General features: G+C 43.8%; 1 protein-coding gene across 2 annotated transcripts in view; it reads left to right on the plus strand.

Moving 5' to 3' along the window:
• Nucleotides 1–18,657, plus strand: part of bcor (BCL6 corepressor) — an 86,031-nt gene that overhangs the window by 20,955 nt on the left and 46,419 nt on the right. Inside the window, exons 2-5 of one of the 2 annotated variants that reach the window (XM_061970672.2) lie at nucleotides 10,780–10,858; nucleotides 10,953–14,030; nucleotides 16,840–16,896; nucleotides 17,433–17,607. In XM_061970672.2, coding sequence (XP_061826656.1) covers nucleotides 10,856–10,858; nucleotides 10,953–14,030; nucleotides 16,840–16,896; nucleotides 17,433–17,607 — 3,313 coding nt within the window. In that variant the 5' untranslated portion in view covers nucleotides 10,780–10,855. The remainder of the gene's footprint in view (nucleotides 1–10,779; nucleotides 10,859–10,952; nucleotides 14,031–16,839; nucleotides 16,897–17,432; nucleotides 17,608–18,657) is intronic. The other variant, XM_061970671.2, reaches the window with a different exon arrangement.

Consider the following 18,657-nt stretch of genomic DNA (forward strand, 5'->3'; position numbering starts at 1 on the left):
CCAACTTGCGAAGTTTTCACATTCATTTGTATTTGTTATTTTGTTTCTGCCATATTACTTTTTTATAATGCTTGTGTTGCTTTCATATGCACATTCAACTTTCTACTTGAGGTACATATATACATTTTCAATGTGTTTGCGTTTAAAAAATGTTTTAACTTTGTTAATGGATTTCAGTATAAGTAGTTTTAGAAAATTTTGAGCACATTTAAAATTACCGCGATAATAATAACCGTGATAATTTTGGTCACAATAATCGTGATAACTAATGTTCATACTGTGACATCCCTAATGTGTATATATGTATATTTGTGTACATATAAACATACATATATATGTTTGTGAATGTATTTATACACAGTTTGCACAAGAAATCAATGCCAATTTGGCTTACCTTCTCTCATTTTATTTATAATGCATATCGTTTATATGTAAAAACAAAAAAATATGGTTAATACCAGTCCTTTTTTTTGACAGTGATTATTAATCATCCCTGCGCATATGAATTGATGTTATTTGTCTGTCTCTGCGGGACTGCTTGTCATACACAAGCCTGGTTCACACTGCAGGTCAGTTCAGATTTTTTTTGCCCATATGTGGGACCTTTATTTGGTTTTTCCATGTTCCATGTTATTTTAAATCCGCTCCAAGGCCTCTTTTGTATGTGGATATAAATGTATCTGATGCTACTGCATCCGACCAGTACGTCATCAAATAGTAAGAAGCATCATTTTTCACCTAAATATACGGTTGCAAAATAAATAGTTGAGAAATGGGCAGATAAGAGGTGAAAATAAATTTTTAGGAACTCGCGTCAATATTCCACCACTTCTGTCTCCGACTGCTCGCTCACATGTTCTTCGGAGAAGACATCGAAGCTCATGTCCCCCAAACTGCGAGAGCCAAAATACTTGCCATCTTCCTTCTTAATCTTGTACACGCAATCATTTAAAAAAAAAAAAAAGTTGACTTTTATTGCACAAAATCCTTACAATTGCCACAAATGCACCAGGAAAAAACATACCAGGATTGAACCCATATGGGTTTACTTCTGTAAACACTGCAGCACGTGTGACGCCATGATGTCATGTCTATAAGTGGGTCAGATTGCGTTCACATTAGATATAGCTTTTTTTTTTTGTAATGTGAACTACTACATAAAAAGATCAGATTTCACAAAAAAATCTGCATTGGACTTCCTAGCCCACAGTGTGATCGTAGCCTTAGACAACTGTTTAGCTATTAGGCTCATTTGTTATGGTTTTCTTTTCATCACTAACGTTAATATTTTGTCGCATTTTAACACTGTCTCTGTACTGTTATTCACGTCGTGTTTTCAAGTAATAGGAAAAAATAGACATGTGCAACTCGCTAACGGCTATTGTTGTCCGGTCTGTGTCTTGACTTTTTTTCAATTCAAACAAGAGTTCCGAAGTCTCTTCTCCCATTTTGGCACCAAATCCTCTTTGAGTTTTGTTGGTTTAGCTTCCATTGTGGTCTCTGTCTTGTTAATGTTGTTGACATCCAGGCAAAAGTTCTTTCAAGCGATGTAAAAATGGTACCAGAACGTAGCATTGTTGCTCAGATACATTAGCCGAAGCCGAAAATTACGATATAAACAATAAGCTATTGTAAGACGGACATTTTAATGTCGTACTACAATATATATTGTAATATCTCACAGCACTAGTCTGACTGAAATCTGATTTTTAGGATGTACATTAAGTTGAAGGGGCTGTTTGCAACATTTACGCAGATGGCTACAGGGTGCTAACTTTTCATTGTATTTTAAGCATTATATCCCACCCACTTACAACTTTTAGGACGTAACAACGTAAAGTACGTACTTTCGTAATATGGATGTTATAAAAGTGACCCTTGAAATCATGGCTGTCCTCCTTCCTTCATGTTAAGCTTTCACAATGTCAGCGATCATCTTTACAAGAACCTCGCTTTCCCCGCGACGCAGCCCAGCTACCCATAGCGATCCATGCTGTGTGTTAGCTCGCTGTACTCGATGCACTCCTCAGCAGCATAGAGAGCTAGCCGCCACGACTTTTTATCATGGTTGTTTTCAATGCAGCTTTGATCCCCACCTTGCCAGAGTGAAACAATATTCATTTTCATATTGATATTCCAAGCCAGTCAGCCAAGTTAAGTTTCTTGCTGGCTTCATGCTGTTAAGAAAAACACACGTGTTTACCACCTTAGCAGGTTTTCCGTTTAAGTCAGGCGGGTAGAATATGTTCCACTCCAGTCCAGCAGGGGGTGATAATGACATGTTAGTTATGCTAGCAACAACTATCATGTATGCGTGTATATAAAAATAAAAGGAGTCTTACTTACCAACATATTTAAAACACAATTTATCTTGTAGATACTTTCATCGTGGCTGATGCACACTTATCGTGCTATAAATGCCGGCTAATTATTCTAATGTTAGCAAAGTATGATGCGCCCATTTTCCTGAGCTGTTGGCTTGGCCCATAATGACGACGGATAATGGAGCGGCGCTTCGTCCTACTGTGCGCAATTTGTGCACGCAATGAGGCTGCAATGAGGGATCAGGGGAAGAAAAACTCCATCGCGAGCACGTGTGGGAGGGGTTCGAAGTGTGTGTGTGTGTGTGTGTGTGTATATATGTCGTAATCAGGGGGTGTAGTCACACTTAGTCTGCAGCAAGTGTTGTGTTGTTAATGACTTTCATGACAATATCAACACTCCCTGCGTGTGAAACCTGCTAACATTTTGTCGCCGTACTCTGCAATGTAAACACTGGCGGGGACGTCCAATGTTTGACCCTTCCAACCCTGAGCGGTCCTTCTGCTGTCAAAGTCAACGCACCTGCATTTGCCAGGCAATTAATAAAGATGCACGGCGACACTTGGTGCTTAATTAGACCAAATGCGTCACCCTATTAGACGTGTTGTTGTTGTGTATGTGGCTGCTCATTCAATCAAGAGGGACAAGCGCCGCAGAAACAGGACAGTGGAGTAGGGACCTTTTCATCTCTCATTTGTTCAGATCGTGAAGCCATTTGTAGTAGATATAATCCATTTCATCAAACTCAACTGTATGGGGCTGGGTATTGTGGTTACTTCACAATACGCATCTCGATACTTGAGCTACGATACAATACAATATTGCGATGTTCTCCATAGTTCAATTATAGGTTTAAAATGATTCTTTAACTACAAGTTCTTTATATGTACATAGATTCATTGAGTAAAACAAAAACGTAATTTAAACGATCAATTTCCATTTATTACTTACCGTATTTTACGGACTATAAGGCGCACTTAAAATCCTTTTTTGTTCAAAACTCGACAATTAGCCTTATAACCCGGTGAACCTAATGTAAGGAATAAGTCTGGTTAAGCTTACTCACCTATGACCTCAACTATTTTATTTAGTACATGGTGTAATGATAATTGTGACCAGTAAATGGCAGTCAAACATAAGAGATAAGTGTAGACAGCACTATGATTGCAATATGTCTCAAGTAAACAACACCAACATTTTAAATGTTCCATTGAAAATATAGAACATTACGCACGGTGCTCAAAAATCTATCAAAATGTTTTACTACGACTTTGGTAAGCTATGAAGCCGCACCGCTTGAAGGATTGTTGGCGCATTAAACATAGGAGTATTATTATGGTGTGTGTGTATAAGGTAAGACATATTATCTGGCGTTTTGGTTAGCAATATTATGCAAAAGCAACTTTTCTTACCTTCTGGTACCTGCTGATCTGTATTTGGGATCTGTAGAAGTCCTGAAAAATTGTGCACGTCCGCTAGTCGATAAGCTTCTTCTTTTTCCTCTGTCTTCTTATGTGACATTCATCCTCCATTGTTGCCATTTCTAATATAAAGTAGTGTAAAGTTCTTACATATATCTGTCAGTAAACTCGTCATGAAAGCACTAAAACATACCGGTGTAGTGACTTTACATTATTCACCCAAGGAACTTTAGTTATTAGAGTTCCTGTCGGACGTTTTTTCACGGGACACATTTCCTGTGTTGTTGTTTCCGGATGAGGAGATGCTGCTCCGTTAATAATTGAAGTAAAGTGTGAATGTCATTAAAACAGTTAGCGCCATCTTTTGACACTTCTTCCACTCCCGTCCTTGCACGCTACAACAAAGATGACGGGGAGAAGACGCTGTCGAAGGTGAGCCACGTAAATAAGAGCGCCCACAAAACGGCGCAGCCTGAAGCGACTGTCAGAAAGCGGCTTGAAGATGATGTGTAAAACATCATCTATGCAACATTTTGAGCAAAGAACCACAATCACATGTTATGTAGACCACAAGGAAGTCTTTTACATTTAGAAAAAACTTGTTTAATGCGCCCTATAATTCGGTGCGCCTAATATATGAAAAAAGATCAAAAATAGACCATTCACCTGCAGTGCGCCTTATAATGCGGTGCGCCCTACGGTCCAGAAATTACGGTAACCTTACAACAAATAACTGTAAAAATCACAGTGCCCTTATATTTAACAGCATTCAACTTGCCAGCAAATTACTGTAAATGTTACCATGAAAATAAAGCAATTATTAGCGAGTAATGAGGGCCCGTATTGTAATTAGATTAGATTAGATTAGATTAGATTTATTGGTCCCCTTGGGGAAATTCATTGTCACTGCCGTACATTTAAACACTAGACATTACACATCACACACAAAAAAATAACAAAAAGACATCATACATGACTAACACACATTTACAGGCTTGTCAGACAGGTCGGCCGGGCCTGCTGTTAAGTGCGGCTATAGCTGCAGGGATCAGGCTTTTCCTGAGGCGGGCCCTCCGGAATTTGATTGTTCTGTACCTGCGCCCTGATGGTAGTGGGATGATGTATTGGTGTAGTGGTGTAATGGCTTTGTGCATTATTTTTATCTCACTTTTGTATTTTTGAGGCCCTTAATGTGCACAAAAACTGACCAATTTTTGCGAGCGCGTCAGGTCCGGCGAAATGTTGCATTTTTTTTGTGGCTATCGAACATGATATTTCACAATTGAATCTAACGCCCCCTTGAAAATTAGAAATAAATTAGCCCCAGCCACCAGATTATGTATCGACACAAAAATCACTGGGGACGTCGTTCATGAAAAGACGCACATAAAAGTCTCAAGTACCCATATTTGAAAACAAAGTCAGCCATCTTGGTTTCCGTTGGCCATTTTAAGGCCAAAAACAGGGTTTGTGCTTGTACTCGAGAGCAAATGAGTCGCAGTTAAAGGGGAACATTATCACAATTTCAGAAGGGTTAAAACCATTAAAAACCAGTTCCCAGTGGCTTATTATATTTTTTGAAGTTTTTTATAAAAATTTTACCCATCACGCAATATCCCTAAAAAAAAGCTTCAACGTGCCTGATTTTAACCACCCGTCCATTTTCCTGTGACGTCACATAGTGAAGCCAACACAAACAAACATGGAGGAAAGAACTGCAAGCTATAGCGACATTAGCTCGGATTCAGACTCGGATTTCAGCGGCTTAAGCGATTCAACAGATTACGCATGTATTGAAACGGATGGTTGTAGTGTGGAGGCAGGTAGCGAAAACCAAATTGAAGAAGAAACTGAAGCTATTGAGCCATATCGGTTTGAACCGTACACAAGCGAAACCGACAAATGACACGACAGCCAGCGACACGGGAGAAAGCGAGGACGAATTCGGCGATCGCCTTCTAGCCAACGATTGGTATGTGTTTGTTTGGCATTAAAGGAAACTAACAACTATGAACTAGGTTTACAGCATATGAAATACATTTGGCAACAACATGCGCTTTGAGAGTGCAGACAGCCCAATTTTCATCAATTAATATATTCTGTAGACATACCCTCATCCGCGCTCTTTTCCTGAAAGCTGATCTGTCCAGTTTTGGAGTTGATGTCAGCAGGCCAGGGAAGCTAGGGTCGATATTCTTCTCTTGACGGTGTGAGCCAAGACATCCAGGGGGTTTAGCTCGCTCGTCTGCGGGAACAAACTGCCGCCATTGCTTGCCGTGCTACCGAGGTCCTTTGTCCCTGAATTGCTCACACACTCCGGCAGATTCAATGGGGGTCTGGCGGCAGATTTCTTTGACTTTATGGTTGGAAATGCATCTGCTTTGAGTGTCGCAGGATATCCACACATTCTTGCCATCTCTGTCGTAGCATAGCTTTCGTGGGTAAAGTGTGCGGAACAAACGTCCAATTTCTTGCCACTTTGGCATCTTTGGGCCACTGGTGCAACTTGAATCCGTCCCTGTTGGTGTTGTTACACCCTCCGACAACACACCGACGAGGCATGATGTCTCCAAGGTACGGAAAACAGTCGAAAAAATGGAAAATAACAGAGCTGATTTGACTCGGTGTTTGAGAAAATGGCGGATTTGCTCCGAGAGTGAATATTAGAAAGGCGTTTAATTCGCCAAAATTCACCCATTTAGAGTTCGGAAATCGGTTAAAAAAATATATGGTCTTTTTTTCTGCAACATCAAGGTATATATTGACGCTTACATAGGTCTGCTGATAATGTTCCCCTTTAAAATGACAGCCACTAGACAGATGGGCGATGAAATATTGCAAAGGAATTTTGCCTACGCCGTAAGGTGTGGACGTGGTATGGCGCCAAACTTTGATCTGATGGCTCGCCACAAAACTTTGAACATTTATTACTTGGCTCCACAAACTCTGATCGTGTTTACTGTGAATTTACAATGAAACTTTTTACAGTGTACAGAAAGTGGACCAAGTTCATTGCCACTTAAATGTAAAAAAAAACAAAAAAAAACTTCTTAACTGTCGACTTCTTGTATTGATTTGCTCACTGCGAGGTAGCAATACAGCAACACTTTGCATAAAAATATCAATAATAGGTCCTGGGTTCAATCCCGGGCTCGGGATCTTTCTGTGTGGAGTTTGCATGTTCTCCCCGTGACTGCGTGGGTTCTACTCCGGCTTCCTCCCACCTCCAAAGACATGCACCTGGGGATAGGCCCCTCCCACCTCCAAAGACATGCACCTGGGGATAGGCCCCTCCCACTTCCAAAGACATGCACCTGGGGATAGGCCCCTCCCACCTCCAAAGACATGCACCTGGGGATAGGTTGATTGGCAACACTAAATGGTCCCTAGTGTGTGGATGTTGTCTGTCTATCTGTGTTGGCCCTGTGATGAGGTGGAGACTTGTCCAGGGTGTACCCCGCCTACCGCCCGAATGCAGCTGAGATAGGCTCCAGCGACCCCGAAAGGGACAAGCGGTAGAGAATGGATGGATGGTTGGATAGATATCATTAATATATATTGCTGAATGAATATTTTTCCCCACCCCAACAACTGTTCATCTGATATTTGAAGTAGCATTTTAACAGTCTAAACTTAAGTTAACCACTTGTCGTTTCACAGCCGCTTCTTTGCTATCAGGAAATTTTTACCAATCAAATTTTAGTCTTTAATTACAAAACATGAAATTTCCCAGGATTTGCTGTCTTGATTTGTAAAGTGCGATTTCCAAAGCATTTTTTTTTAACAATTCGGATTTTAAGGTACCGCTCCCTTGTGCTTTTTGTCTTTCATCCTTAAGCCAAGCTAACTGAAATGAATGAATAATTTTTTTGTCGCTCGGACCCAAAAACCTGCCTCGCAGAGGTGTCGTCTTAAGTCGCGCGTTTGTCTGTCACGGCCGCATGCCGTCAAATGTCTACATTCCTATAAGAGGCTTATTTTTTGTTATCTTGTTCAGTCTCATTGAGCGCAGATTGCTTTTTCAATGCCAGATGAGCTTCTCCGGTGTGCGTGTGTCTGTGTGCGTGTGTGCGTGCGTGTGCGACCACGACCTACAGAGACAGGAAACGGGAGTGACGCATGTGCACGTGCATGCGCCTGCTCCGCCTGCACACAGCGTTTCAGTTGTGTCATATGCGGATGTTGTGGAGGCAGGCCTGCTCGCCTCGGTCAGGAGGTGGTGTGTGCGTGTGTGTGGGAGGACGACAAGGAGGGATGGGGGTTGGGGCGCACTGGGACAGAGAGGAACCGTGATGAGGGGCCCGCAGCAGCCTGATTAATGGGCCTCAGGTCACAGCAATAAAAGTGGCGTGCCAGCGAGGCTCCGAGTCGTTCCTCTGGGATGATAGAAGAGAAGGCTTTCTCTGCTGCTCTCAGCACTGCTGAGCGCGGCAAGGCTTCGCATTTTACTATTTAAAGGCGCCCCGCCCCCCCTCCCGCTATCAGGCGTAGGCCTCCCACCTCCTTCCTGCGCCTGCTCCCCTTATTAGGGCCGCCTCGCAAAAAATGTCCTCATATGGAGTCATCACGTATGTAAACAAGTGTGGACAAGGCGGGTCGCTACGCAAAAGAGGCTTTAAAGTTTGTGTGGATTTGAGCATTTAGATGAAATAATGCAATTTTATTAACATATTCCGCTCAGTTGTTAGCATTTCTCTCAATATTACGGAAAATGATGGTCCCTTACGAGTAATTCATTTGTACTTTTTTCCCAAGGCGACGTCGTTAACAAACGAAAAGAAAATGGGTCTTGTTCAAGTCTTCTATTTGCGTCTGTTTGCTAGTCTCTAGGGGTCTAACGGATACTGGTACGGTATTTGGATCAAATCGGGGAGCAGCCGTACCGAACAGGAAGCTCCGTACCGATCCGCAGAATCCGAGAATTTCATTTGGTGGAGAATGACCTGCTAGCATATTGCAAATATTGTCATGCTACATTTTACAAATCATTGAACATAAGACGTTTGGTTGTTTTATTATGTTTTAAATTCTGTTCCCTCACGGTACCGAAATACGGTACGGAGCAAACTGTGAAGCGAACCGTTACACCCCAACTAGTCATTCATGCGTCATCTAGCTACGAATATTTTTTCCGCATATATTCAGAGCATTTTTGTTCCACCAAGGGTTCTTAAGCTATTTGATCTCTGAGCCCAACTTTTCCACAACAGGAGTCCAGGGGGGCCACTCAAATATTAACACTGAATTAGTCATCTTACTCTTGATTTTAATTGTCCATCCATCCATCCATTTTCTACCGCTTGTCCCTTTTGGGGCGGTAGGCGGGGTACACCCTGGACAAGTCGCCACCTCATCACAGGGCCAACACAGATAGACAGACAACATTCACACTCTAGGGACCATTTAGTTCATTGTATTTAATAATTATATTCAATTTTATCACCCTGTCAAATGATATGAAACCATGTGTTAATCACAAATATTTATTTAACATAAACCTTAGGCTTAAGTCAGGCTAATTAGAAAAATAATTACAAATCAAATATACTGAAAAATAATGGACTCATAAATAACTGACAAAAAATGTAATGTATAACAATTACATTGTGCTTAAAATAAACTAAATTAATAATGAATTAATTTGTTTAAGTGTAAATTAAAGTCGTAAGTCATCATTTTTGGCCCAAAGAAACTTCTATGACTTTAGCTCCGGACTTGTTTGAGATTGTTCTTACTGCTGCAAGTGGTGGAAAAGTGTATTACAACAGAGTACTTCTCGGGCCTATACGGACCACAGCTAAGAAACAGATCTTTTTGGTTAGACACAATGTAACCCCTATGTGTACCGCTGTCAAGGGGCTTAACGGTGGGACAAACAGACATAAAAGCCAGTACGCCCGCAGCGTAGACGAGTCGTAAAATGACTGCGTTGCAATGCAACTGCTACCTGCCAGTTATTTATGATAACGACTCCTTTTCTGAAAGTAATCAATCGAGATACAAAACCTGCAGCACGCTCACTCAAAGACGTGTCAAATGCGATCGCTACTGACTGCTGACTGTTGTGTAAAATGAGGTTATTTAGATTGCTTAATAATAGCATGATGTCGAGACCTGATCAGGAAGAAATGTGTATAAAAAATTAAATGAATTTGATTGTTGTGGGAGGCCCCATTTAAAAGCTCTGGCGTGTCCTTTATCGCCAATAGGCTGTCGGTTGCCCAATCTTGTCATAACCCAGCTACAGGGACAGATTTACTGTGAAAGACCAATTTAGGTGTTCCTTCAAATGAATAATTGCAAATGATCCGTTTAACAGACCAATTAATAGCAGATTATAAGGCATTTCACACACAATCAAATCCCTTGCATCATTCCGATCCTTTTTTTTTTTTTAATACCTTGGCTAGATTTAGCCTTTTCAAAAACAAATGTCTTTTGTTGGCTGTGGATTTTGCGAGACCTGTTTGAATGCCGCGCTTTTTCTGCAGACGTGCACGGCTGCCAATCCCGCGTTGCTGTGTCGACGGGCGGTAAATAGTCCCCCGCCGATGTGGTCTCTGATGTATAATCTGGCCTCGCTCGGCGGGGCTGAAGCAGCCCAGAGCGCAGGTCAGAGAGGCCACTGAAAGCCCAGTGTGTGGGGGACGTCACTGAAGAGCGGCAGCTCCACAATGTGCGTCTAGCCCACGGGGGTGGTCAGAATGGGGGTCAGCAGAGGGGGAGGAGGGATGTGTGTGGTGTTGAGTGTTCCTGGCGGGTGGAAGTGAAGCTTAGCTCACACATTGCTCTCAACTGTGGTGAGCTTGTCCTAAAAGGAAAGGCTGGTCTGACGTTGCAGCACCCGAATGTGTGCCACATTTGATGGCTTTTATGCGCCACTGATCTAAGTAGAACAGTGCTTTGACTTTAGGAATTCCATAAGCGGATGTGCCTCTAGAACAAGGGCAGTTTGGCAACAACAGAACTGCTGTTATGAAGGGTTTTTGTGCCGGAGCCAAGACATTTGGTGCTAAATACTTGCTCATCTCCACAGGGCTACATCTGTTCGTGATGTCGATGCTGAGACACAAACCAATCTGGAACTAAGACGAGGGAACCACATTGCAAACATGGTGAGTCTATCCGCTGATCCTTTCAAATCGTCACAAGTTATTTTTAGTGAGGGGAAAAATATGAAGCATGTCTTATTTTCTGTGCACCGTGCAGGTGGATGCAAGGTTGACGCCCCTGGCGGCCATGGGGCTGGACCGAGGCGCCCTGATACACGATGGACTTCGCCTCCACGGCGGCGTTGTGTATCCAGGGATCAGAACGCTTCAGACGGAAAAGAGTAGAGAGGCATCTGTCCTCCCGCTTGGTTACAGCCGGGATGGTCTACCAGAGCTAGTCTACAAACCAGACGGCCCGCTGGACAGTCGTAAACCCACTAACGGATACCTGGGCCTCTACAAGGGCATCCCTGCTAATCTCCACAAGCCGGTGATGATTCCCGGAGCGGAGGGTTTAAGCTTGGAACGACGGGTGGCACCAGGGGAAAAAGTCCCTGAAATGAGCTTGGCGACGCCTGGTGGGAGCTATCTTCGTCTGCCCTGGCTCAACCCCTACCCAGAAGCCAGCATGTATCCCTTCATGGACTCCTCTAAGTATGCGGCTCTGAACATGTATAAAGCTTCATTGCTCAGCCAGCCCAACCCTTACCTGCCCCAGCATCTGGCCTACCCTTCTCTCTGTGCACCGCAGGGTGGGAACGTCAACCCTGCTGTAGTCACCTCTGCCGCCGAGAGGATCTACTATATGCCTCCTTACCCCCCTCCCACTATATCATCTCCCCTGGTGGCACCTTCCATGAGGATCCCCCCTGTCACGGTGGCCCCCACGTCTTTGGTACACTGCCAAGACAAAGCGCTTGGTGTTGCTCCTTCGTTTGTGCAGCAGCTTCACCATTCTTCCCCTCATCCTCAGCACCATCCGTCTGCTATAGAGAGGGAGCGATCGCCAAACAGGAGCAGTCGGCCAAGTCGACCGCCCTCTCGGAGTGGAACTAGCAATAACAGCAGTAATACAAGCACGGGTTCTACCAGTGGTGGGAATAATAATAGTCTGCCGACTGACTCTTCACCTCACGCGTCTTCTCGCCTCTCCCAACCGCTCATTGACAATTCACTGGATTTACAAAGGCCAGTTGCAAGGATGGGCCAGCTGCCCTCCTCTTCAGCTTCAATATCTGCCTCACCGTCTGCCACGCAGCCTATATCGCATCTATTATCTGTGAGCAGCATGGCCTCAGAGCAGCCTTCCCCTGCCCGACCCAGACAAAGAGACGGGGCTCCCGGTGCTGAAAAGAGACCGAGCAGGTCACCCTCAAAGTCCAACTTTGACAGGACTGCTCACCCACCCCAAGCAACCAAAGAATCGGGAGAGAAGCCGTTGGATTTGTCTGGAAGAATGCTTGAGTTTGGGCTGCCTCCTAATGGGTTCCCCATTAAGATGGACAATATCGCTCCTGGTGCACGTTACGGACTTCCCCCTAGTGGAGAGCTCCTAAAAGACAACCTATCCCTCTCTCCCTCCTCACACCCTCACTCTGTGGTAAACAGCACTTCTTCAAAGGCATCAGAGAGACCAGAGATGATCAGCACTTTACACTCCTCCTGGGTTGTACCCAGCCGGTCTCCCTCCCAAACACAGCACACACAGGGCTTATCCCCATCTCCTCGGCCCAATGCAGATGTGGGACCTTCACAAGCCAAAGGCTCCTCGCCCTCAGTCATCAAACACAAGAATCTGGAAAGGGTGCTGCCTCAGCAGCGCAGCTCGTCCTGTCCAAGGATAAGTGAGTCGACTACTCAACACTCGGAATCCTCTCACATCAGTTCCAGGGTTCTTTCTCCCAAACCCAATGGTGACTGGGTCAAACACAGCCCTATTCAGTCAGAACATGTCACAGTTATGGGCCACCACAGAGAAGGAGCGGAGAAGTCCTCTCAGAGTGCTAAGAGAGGAGAAACCACTCCTGAAACGTACAAGAGGCCCATGTTGGAGAACGGACACCCGGCTGGACCTCTGTACCTTCCTCAGAGTGATGCTTACCTAAACCACAGCTTGGCCTATGCCAATCAATATCTGCACTACCCCATCCCTGACAGCATGGCACTTCACTCCCTGCCAATTGCAGGGAAAGGTCCTGTCTACCCTCACCCAGTGTTGCTGGGCAACAATAGCCTTTATCCAACCCACTTGGCAGCAAAACACCCTTTACCTTACCACAACTTGCCGCCTGGTTCAGCAGGGGAATACCTTGCCTACAACTCACAGAAGATGACTCACCCCCTGATGCAGCCTCACTCCGATAACAAATTGTCTGAAAGGGGGGATGGCAACTTGAAGCCACGGGCACAGGAAAAATCCCGAAGTTCTTTTGATGAACGAGAGAAAAACATGGGCAAGGAGATGAGAGAAGGGAGCCAAATAAATTATGATAAAGAAGGACAAGGTGGCAATCATATGAAAAGACCTTCTCCATCTGTAGCGTACCGCGAAAGGATTGACTGCATTGACCTTGTTCACTCGGACACTGATCCTGAGTCTACCCCAAACGTCCAGAAGAAACCCTCCATGGAGTCTTCAACTTTTGACCAAAGTGAACGTTACCACAGCAACCAAAACACAATGCGGACAGAGTACGAGCCAAAATTTCACCTTTCTCATCCTTATCCAATGCTCTCAGGACAGAGCTCCACACAGAGACACAACCCTGCAGACAGGCAGCATCAGGAAACGCTCTTAGGAAAGCCAAAGGTTCATCAGGACACAGGCTCTCCTGGAGCAACATCTGGCACATCCACAAATAATCCAGGGAAGCTCAGCCAAGAACACGACGACTCCTCAGAGGAACAGTGCCCTAGCCCGGACCCTGCAGACGACGACCAGAGCACCTTGCGCTGCGCCCGGACGTCCGGGGAGCGCAGCTCTGGTAAGGACAAAGGGCAGCGGGACAGCAGGGGTCCCCACGCTAGTCATTCGCAATATACTGCGAAAGAAGCTATGTGTAGAGACACTGAAAACGAAGACAGCGTTGTGGACCTCGGGGAGTCTCAAGGCGAGGGCGACGACGAGGACGAGGACGAGGACGGTTGCCAGACCTCGGCCAGAAACTCTCGTCGGTCCAGCCTCGCCAAAAGGATTGCCAACTCGTCAGGCTACGTCGGCGACCGCTTTAAATGCGTCACCACGGAGCTTTATGCCGACTCCAGCAAGCTGAGTCGCGAGCAAAGAGCTCTGCAGGTAAGACCAATTACCGTGTGTGTGTGTGTGTGCGTGTGTGTGTGTGTGTGTGTGTGTGTGTGTGTTTTAATGTACAGTGCAGCATATGATGGTCAACGCTCGATGACATACAGTATGTTTCTTAAACAGGCATGTCAAAACACAATTTATACAATCTTTGATTTGTTTGTTTTCCGAATCAGACTTTGTCATAGCGTAATGGAAATTTACTGTAAAAATAAGTTAACCAACTATTGCAGAATTTCTAACTGATGAGGACATCTTCCCATTCAGTAGCACGAAGAAGTGTCTCCAAACCTCTGGCTGGTGCTGTTATGCTATCTTATTTGAATAACTAAATGGAGCACTGCTAATCATAAAAACAGTCCACCTTGTCTTTGGCAACAGGCGACGCCGTGTACAATATCGCTGTGTTGTAGTCACGTAACTTCTTGCGTATATAATTTCTTATTTTACCTAAAACCTTGAACTGCATTCTTGCGACATTTGCCCAAATGTCCGGTAAAACTCTTAGTTTTTGTGCGATTTTAGAAGTGTATTTTCAATATAATTTCAGGTGGTTGTACTATTTCAAAATGTAATTCTCTAAATGATCAGATTTACTGTGTATACCTTTTTACCACAATTAACATCTGAGAGTCTGAGCGCTTTCTGTTGTCTAATGTACTACGTCATTCATTTTTCTTTAACGTAACATGGCGGAAGAAAAATCAGTTGTCTGTAATTGACCTATATTTGCACTTAAAGGAGGACTAAATTAGATATTGTGATCATATTGTTAACCATTTTGGTCACAAAAGTAATATTTCCACACCGTTACCACCGTACTTTCAAAACAAACACATGGCATGACCAAAAACCCATACCTATTATGTGTAAGCTATGTGACATGACAGCAGCATTTCCAACACACCACGCTCGTAGTTTCCGTTGCTGCCATGCCGCCGTCCTTCCCCCTCCTCCGTTTTATCACCATCTTAGTCAGCGTGTGCAAGGCCCTCCTATCAGGGATGGCGGTTCAAAGGTTAACCAGGCCTGCCATGTCTGTATGTTGATTAGCAAGCACGCGCTTTTTGTTAAAGGTTATTTCCACTGCGTCCCGTACGCCCTTGTCCTTGCGCGAGTGCCCTGGGGCGGAAACGTGTGTTTGGCGCTGACTCGCAGCGATAGCGCCGGTTCACAAACTGCCTTCGGCTATGCTTAACCCCAAGGTGAGAGGCCGGTGGAGGGGCTTCTGGTGCGTGCTTAAGAACAAGCAGCTGGCCTCTCTGGACTTCCTGTTAAGGCCCAATCGCCAGTTGCTATCCCCACACCCCTTCCCCCCCAACAACCCACTGTGTCTGCCTGGTCATAACTCTCTAGTGCCCCTTTTTGCCTTAACCCTTTAGAGGCCCCTTTAAAAACTCACACATTCGAATGATCACAAATGTTCCAAAAACTCCTGTGAAAGATCATATAATGATATCTTTCTCTATGCTATTCTTGAACCTGAAATATACAACACTTACTGTATATGTATTTCCATTTTAAGTTTACATACCTTCATTGTTTTAATTGGGGTTTTTTATCCTTATATGGAATTCAAGAAGTATTTGCTTGGTATTATTAGGCTCTGAGATAAGTCAATGATTGTCCTTAACCTTGATTATTTTTTTCTGCAGTGTCATATTTAAAACAAAAACTCACGCTTAAAGTCTTCAGGACAAAAAGTCAGCTTCCCAAAAACTGGTGTCATTTCATTTGTATTTCTTACATAGCATTCATAACATCTATAAAGACTCACACTTATCATTTCAATAGCAAGGCACCTTGGCAGAAATAGGTCAATGATTGCCCTCATTATTATTTTCTCTCAAGTGTAAGATTTAAAACAAAAATTGTCAGCTTCCTAAAAACTGGTATCATTTCATTTTAATTTCTTACACCCCATTCATAACATCTACAAAGGTGCACACTAATTTCAGTAAAAAATCTCACTGGCAGAAAACCATAAAAGACTGGCATTTTATCCTGCATGCTTTGAATGGGAAACAGTAGCGCCATCTAGTGGGTAAAACTGAGTAATAGAAAGCCAGTAGTCCAATTTGAAATCTTACGATTAGAGAAGTGAATTTGGTTGTAATGATAAATGTAGCGTAAAAAATAGTTTTTCAATGGCGCATTTATGCATAGAAAGAGCAAATGTTGGCCATTTAATTTTTTTTCCATCCTCTGGCAAATTTGACTTATATTCAATCAACACGGTCAAAATGGCCCCCTAGCCACCTTCTTTCCCTCACTATCAAATGACATCCACAAACACTTTACATTTTGCTCAGCTACTGATTTGTTTTTGAACAGTTGTCGTGGTTTTCATCTATGCGCCAACAATCTGCGTACAGAACAAAAGCAACCCTATGCTTTGTTATCCACTGGCGCTCAGGCACATTTTGATATTGTGTCCCAAATGTCTGTGTTGTTGAACGCATCCCACTGAACTGCGTGTGTGTCTTTTTTTTTTGTGTGTGTTTTTGTCTGTGTCACGCTTGTCAACGTGCATCGGCGGCACAAAGCTATCAAACGCTCCATTTGTGGACGTGTGATAATTGGATTTGTTGTGTGGCGGAAAGTGCACATCTTGTTTACAAAAGTTTCGATAGTTTTTTGCCGACCTGTTGACTCGTTTGTGTGTCATTTTGTGGGACTGTTTTTTTGAATGTGTATTTAAAAAAACAACAACAAAAAAACAGTGGAGCAACCTTACATTAAACAAGATATGAAAAATGATGGACAGATATATTGAGCCCACCCCCCCATTCTAATTGCTTAGATGGAAGTCATATCACGAGAGGGGAGTAATATAAGTCAACCTGCAGCTAACTGGGAGGTCAGTTCTTTACATTTCTTATCACATCTGCCTCTCATGGCCTCCTGTCTCCTTGTGTTGTCTACTCTTGTATCGCTGCATACTCTTTCGCACTCCCTCCTTCCTTCCCTCTTTTGTTTTTTCCCCCTCCACCTCTTCTTCTCATCCGCCTCAGGGCTTAGTTGTATGTTTCCCAGTCATGTTTGTATTCCAGGAAAAGGGAGCCAGGCCTCCAGCGCGCATGGACTCACAGCGGCTGCAGTAGTCTAACCTGTGTCTTGTGTCTTGTTGCTTGTTTTTTTGTTCCCCCCCCCCAGCCCTCTTTATTTTGTGTCTTGTCGATTTAATTTCTTGTTTGACTTTAAAAAAAAAGTTAAAAAAAAAAAAAAAAAGCCATTTTCCTAATGCAAGTTTTTTGTTGCTTTTATAGAGGTCAGATTGAGGCTTTAAATGAGGAGACATTCATTGTGTGTGTGTGGCTTCAGGCAGACGACGGGTGGTTTTCATGGGATTTCTCTGCATTTTTTTCTTGTCTGTGTGTGTGTGCGCGTGCACAGCGGGCCATGATGCGGTTCTCGGAGCTGGAGCTGAAGGAAAGGGAGGGTGGCGGCGGCGGCGGCAGCGGCGTGTACTTGTCTGCGTCGGCTGCGGGACGAGAGTTGGCGGACATCCAACGCAGAGAGCGAATGCTGGAACACGGCCAGTATGCCACCCGACTCGGGGAAAGTGACGGTGAGCGTCACGCATGCACACATACAAACACGCATGTACACACAAGCTATCATTTCAGTAGCAAGGTACCTTTGCTTAAAAAAAGTCAACTTTTGCTGCATGCTTTGAATGGGAAAAGGTAGCACCATCTGGTGGACACACTTTTTCTGCAGGTGAGCTACTCTTTAATTGACCAAGTCGAGGAGATCTACCTCATTCATATATATAATTTATATTTATTTATTTATGAAGGAGACGTTTTTGTTAACAAGCTAAATGTGTTTAATGATAATACAAGCATATTTAATGAAGACAAGAATATAAGTTGGTGTATTACCTGATTGGAATCAGACAGTAGTGATGATAACGTCCACGTTTTCAAATGGAGGAGAAAAAACGTCCTCCTTTCTTGTCCAACACCACATGAAAGTGGTTGGTTTTAGGCATCTTATTTGTCCAGCTTCCATACTCCTTTTTATACACTTTACAAGAATACATTGGCGGAAAACTCTGTGTGTTTTTCTAGCTTTCTAAGACTCTTATTTTGTTAGCGCAGGCAGGGTGGAGCAGCGCTTTTATTGTGAAGACAGGAACTGTGCATTCAGTTTTTAGGCTTTTGACGGCAGTTTCGGTGCGAAAGTCTGTTGAAATAAAAAGTGTTTCTCGCCCTCCTCTCCGTCATTTTTTCTTAATAATGATCTGGCAGCCGCCAGCGTCATCTTACAACACCCTCGGGTGCCGTGAATGTCAATCAAGTGACGTCATAGTGAAGATTGATGATCGCAAATTCTTGGGTCTATTTTTTAATGCCTGGCTGACACACCCTCCGACGTTGACCTGTCGCTCGCGATCGACGCAATTGGCAAACAAATGACCAATATAAGGCCAGTAGTCTCAACTGAAATGGTAAAGGGGTCATATTACTCAAAAACAACTTTTCCGGCCTGTTGGCACCTCTTTCTGTGTATTTGGGATCACCATAACTGCCGAAAATTACATTTTGAACTAGGAATGTAACAATAAGAGGTAATAATGATAACCGCAATAAAACTGTTAGTATTACCGCCTTAA

Source organism: Nerophis lumbriciformis, linkage group LG13, assembly GCF_033978685.3.
Source record: "Nerophis lumbriciformis linkage group LG13, RoL_Nlum_v2.1, whole genome shotgun sequence".
Taxonomy (NCBI): domain Eukaryota; kingdom Metazoa; phylum Chordata; class Actinopteri; order Syngnathiformes; family Syngnathidae; genus Nerophis; species Nerophis lumbriciformis.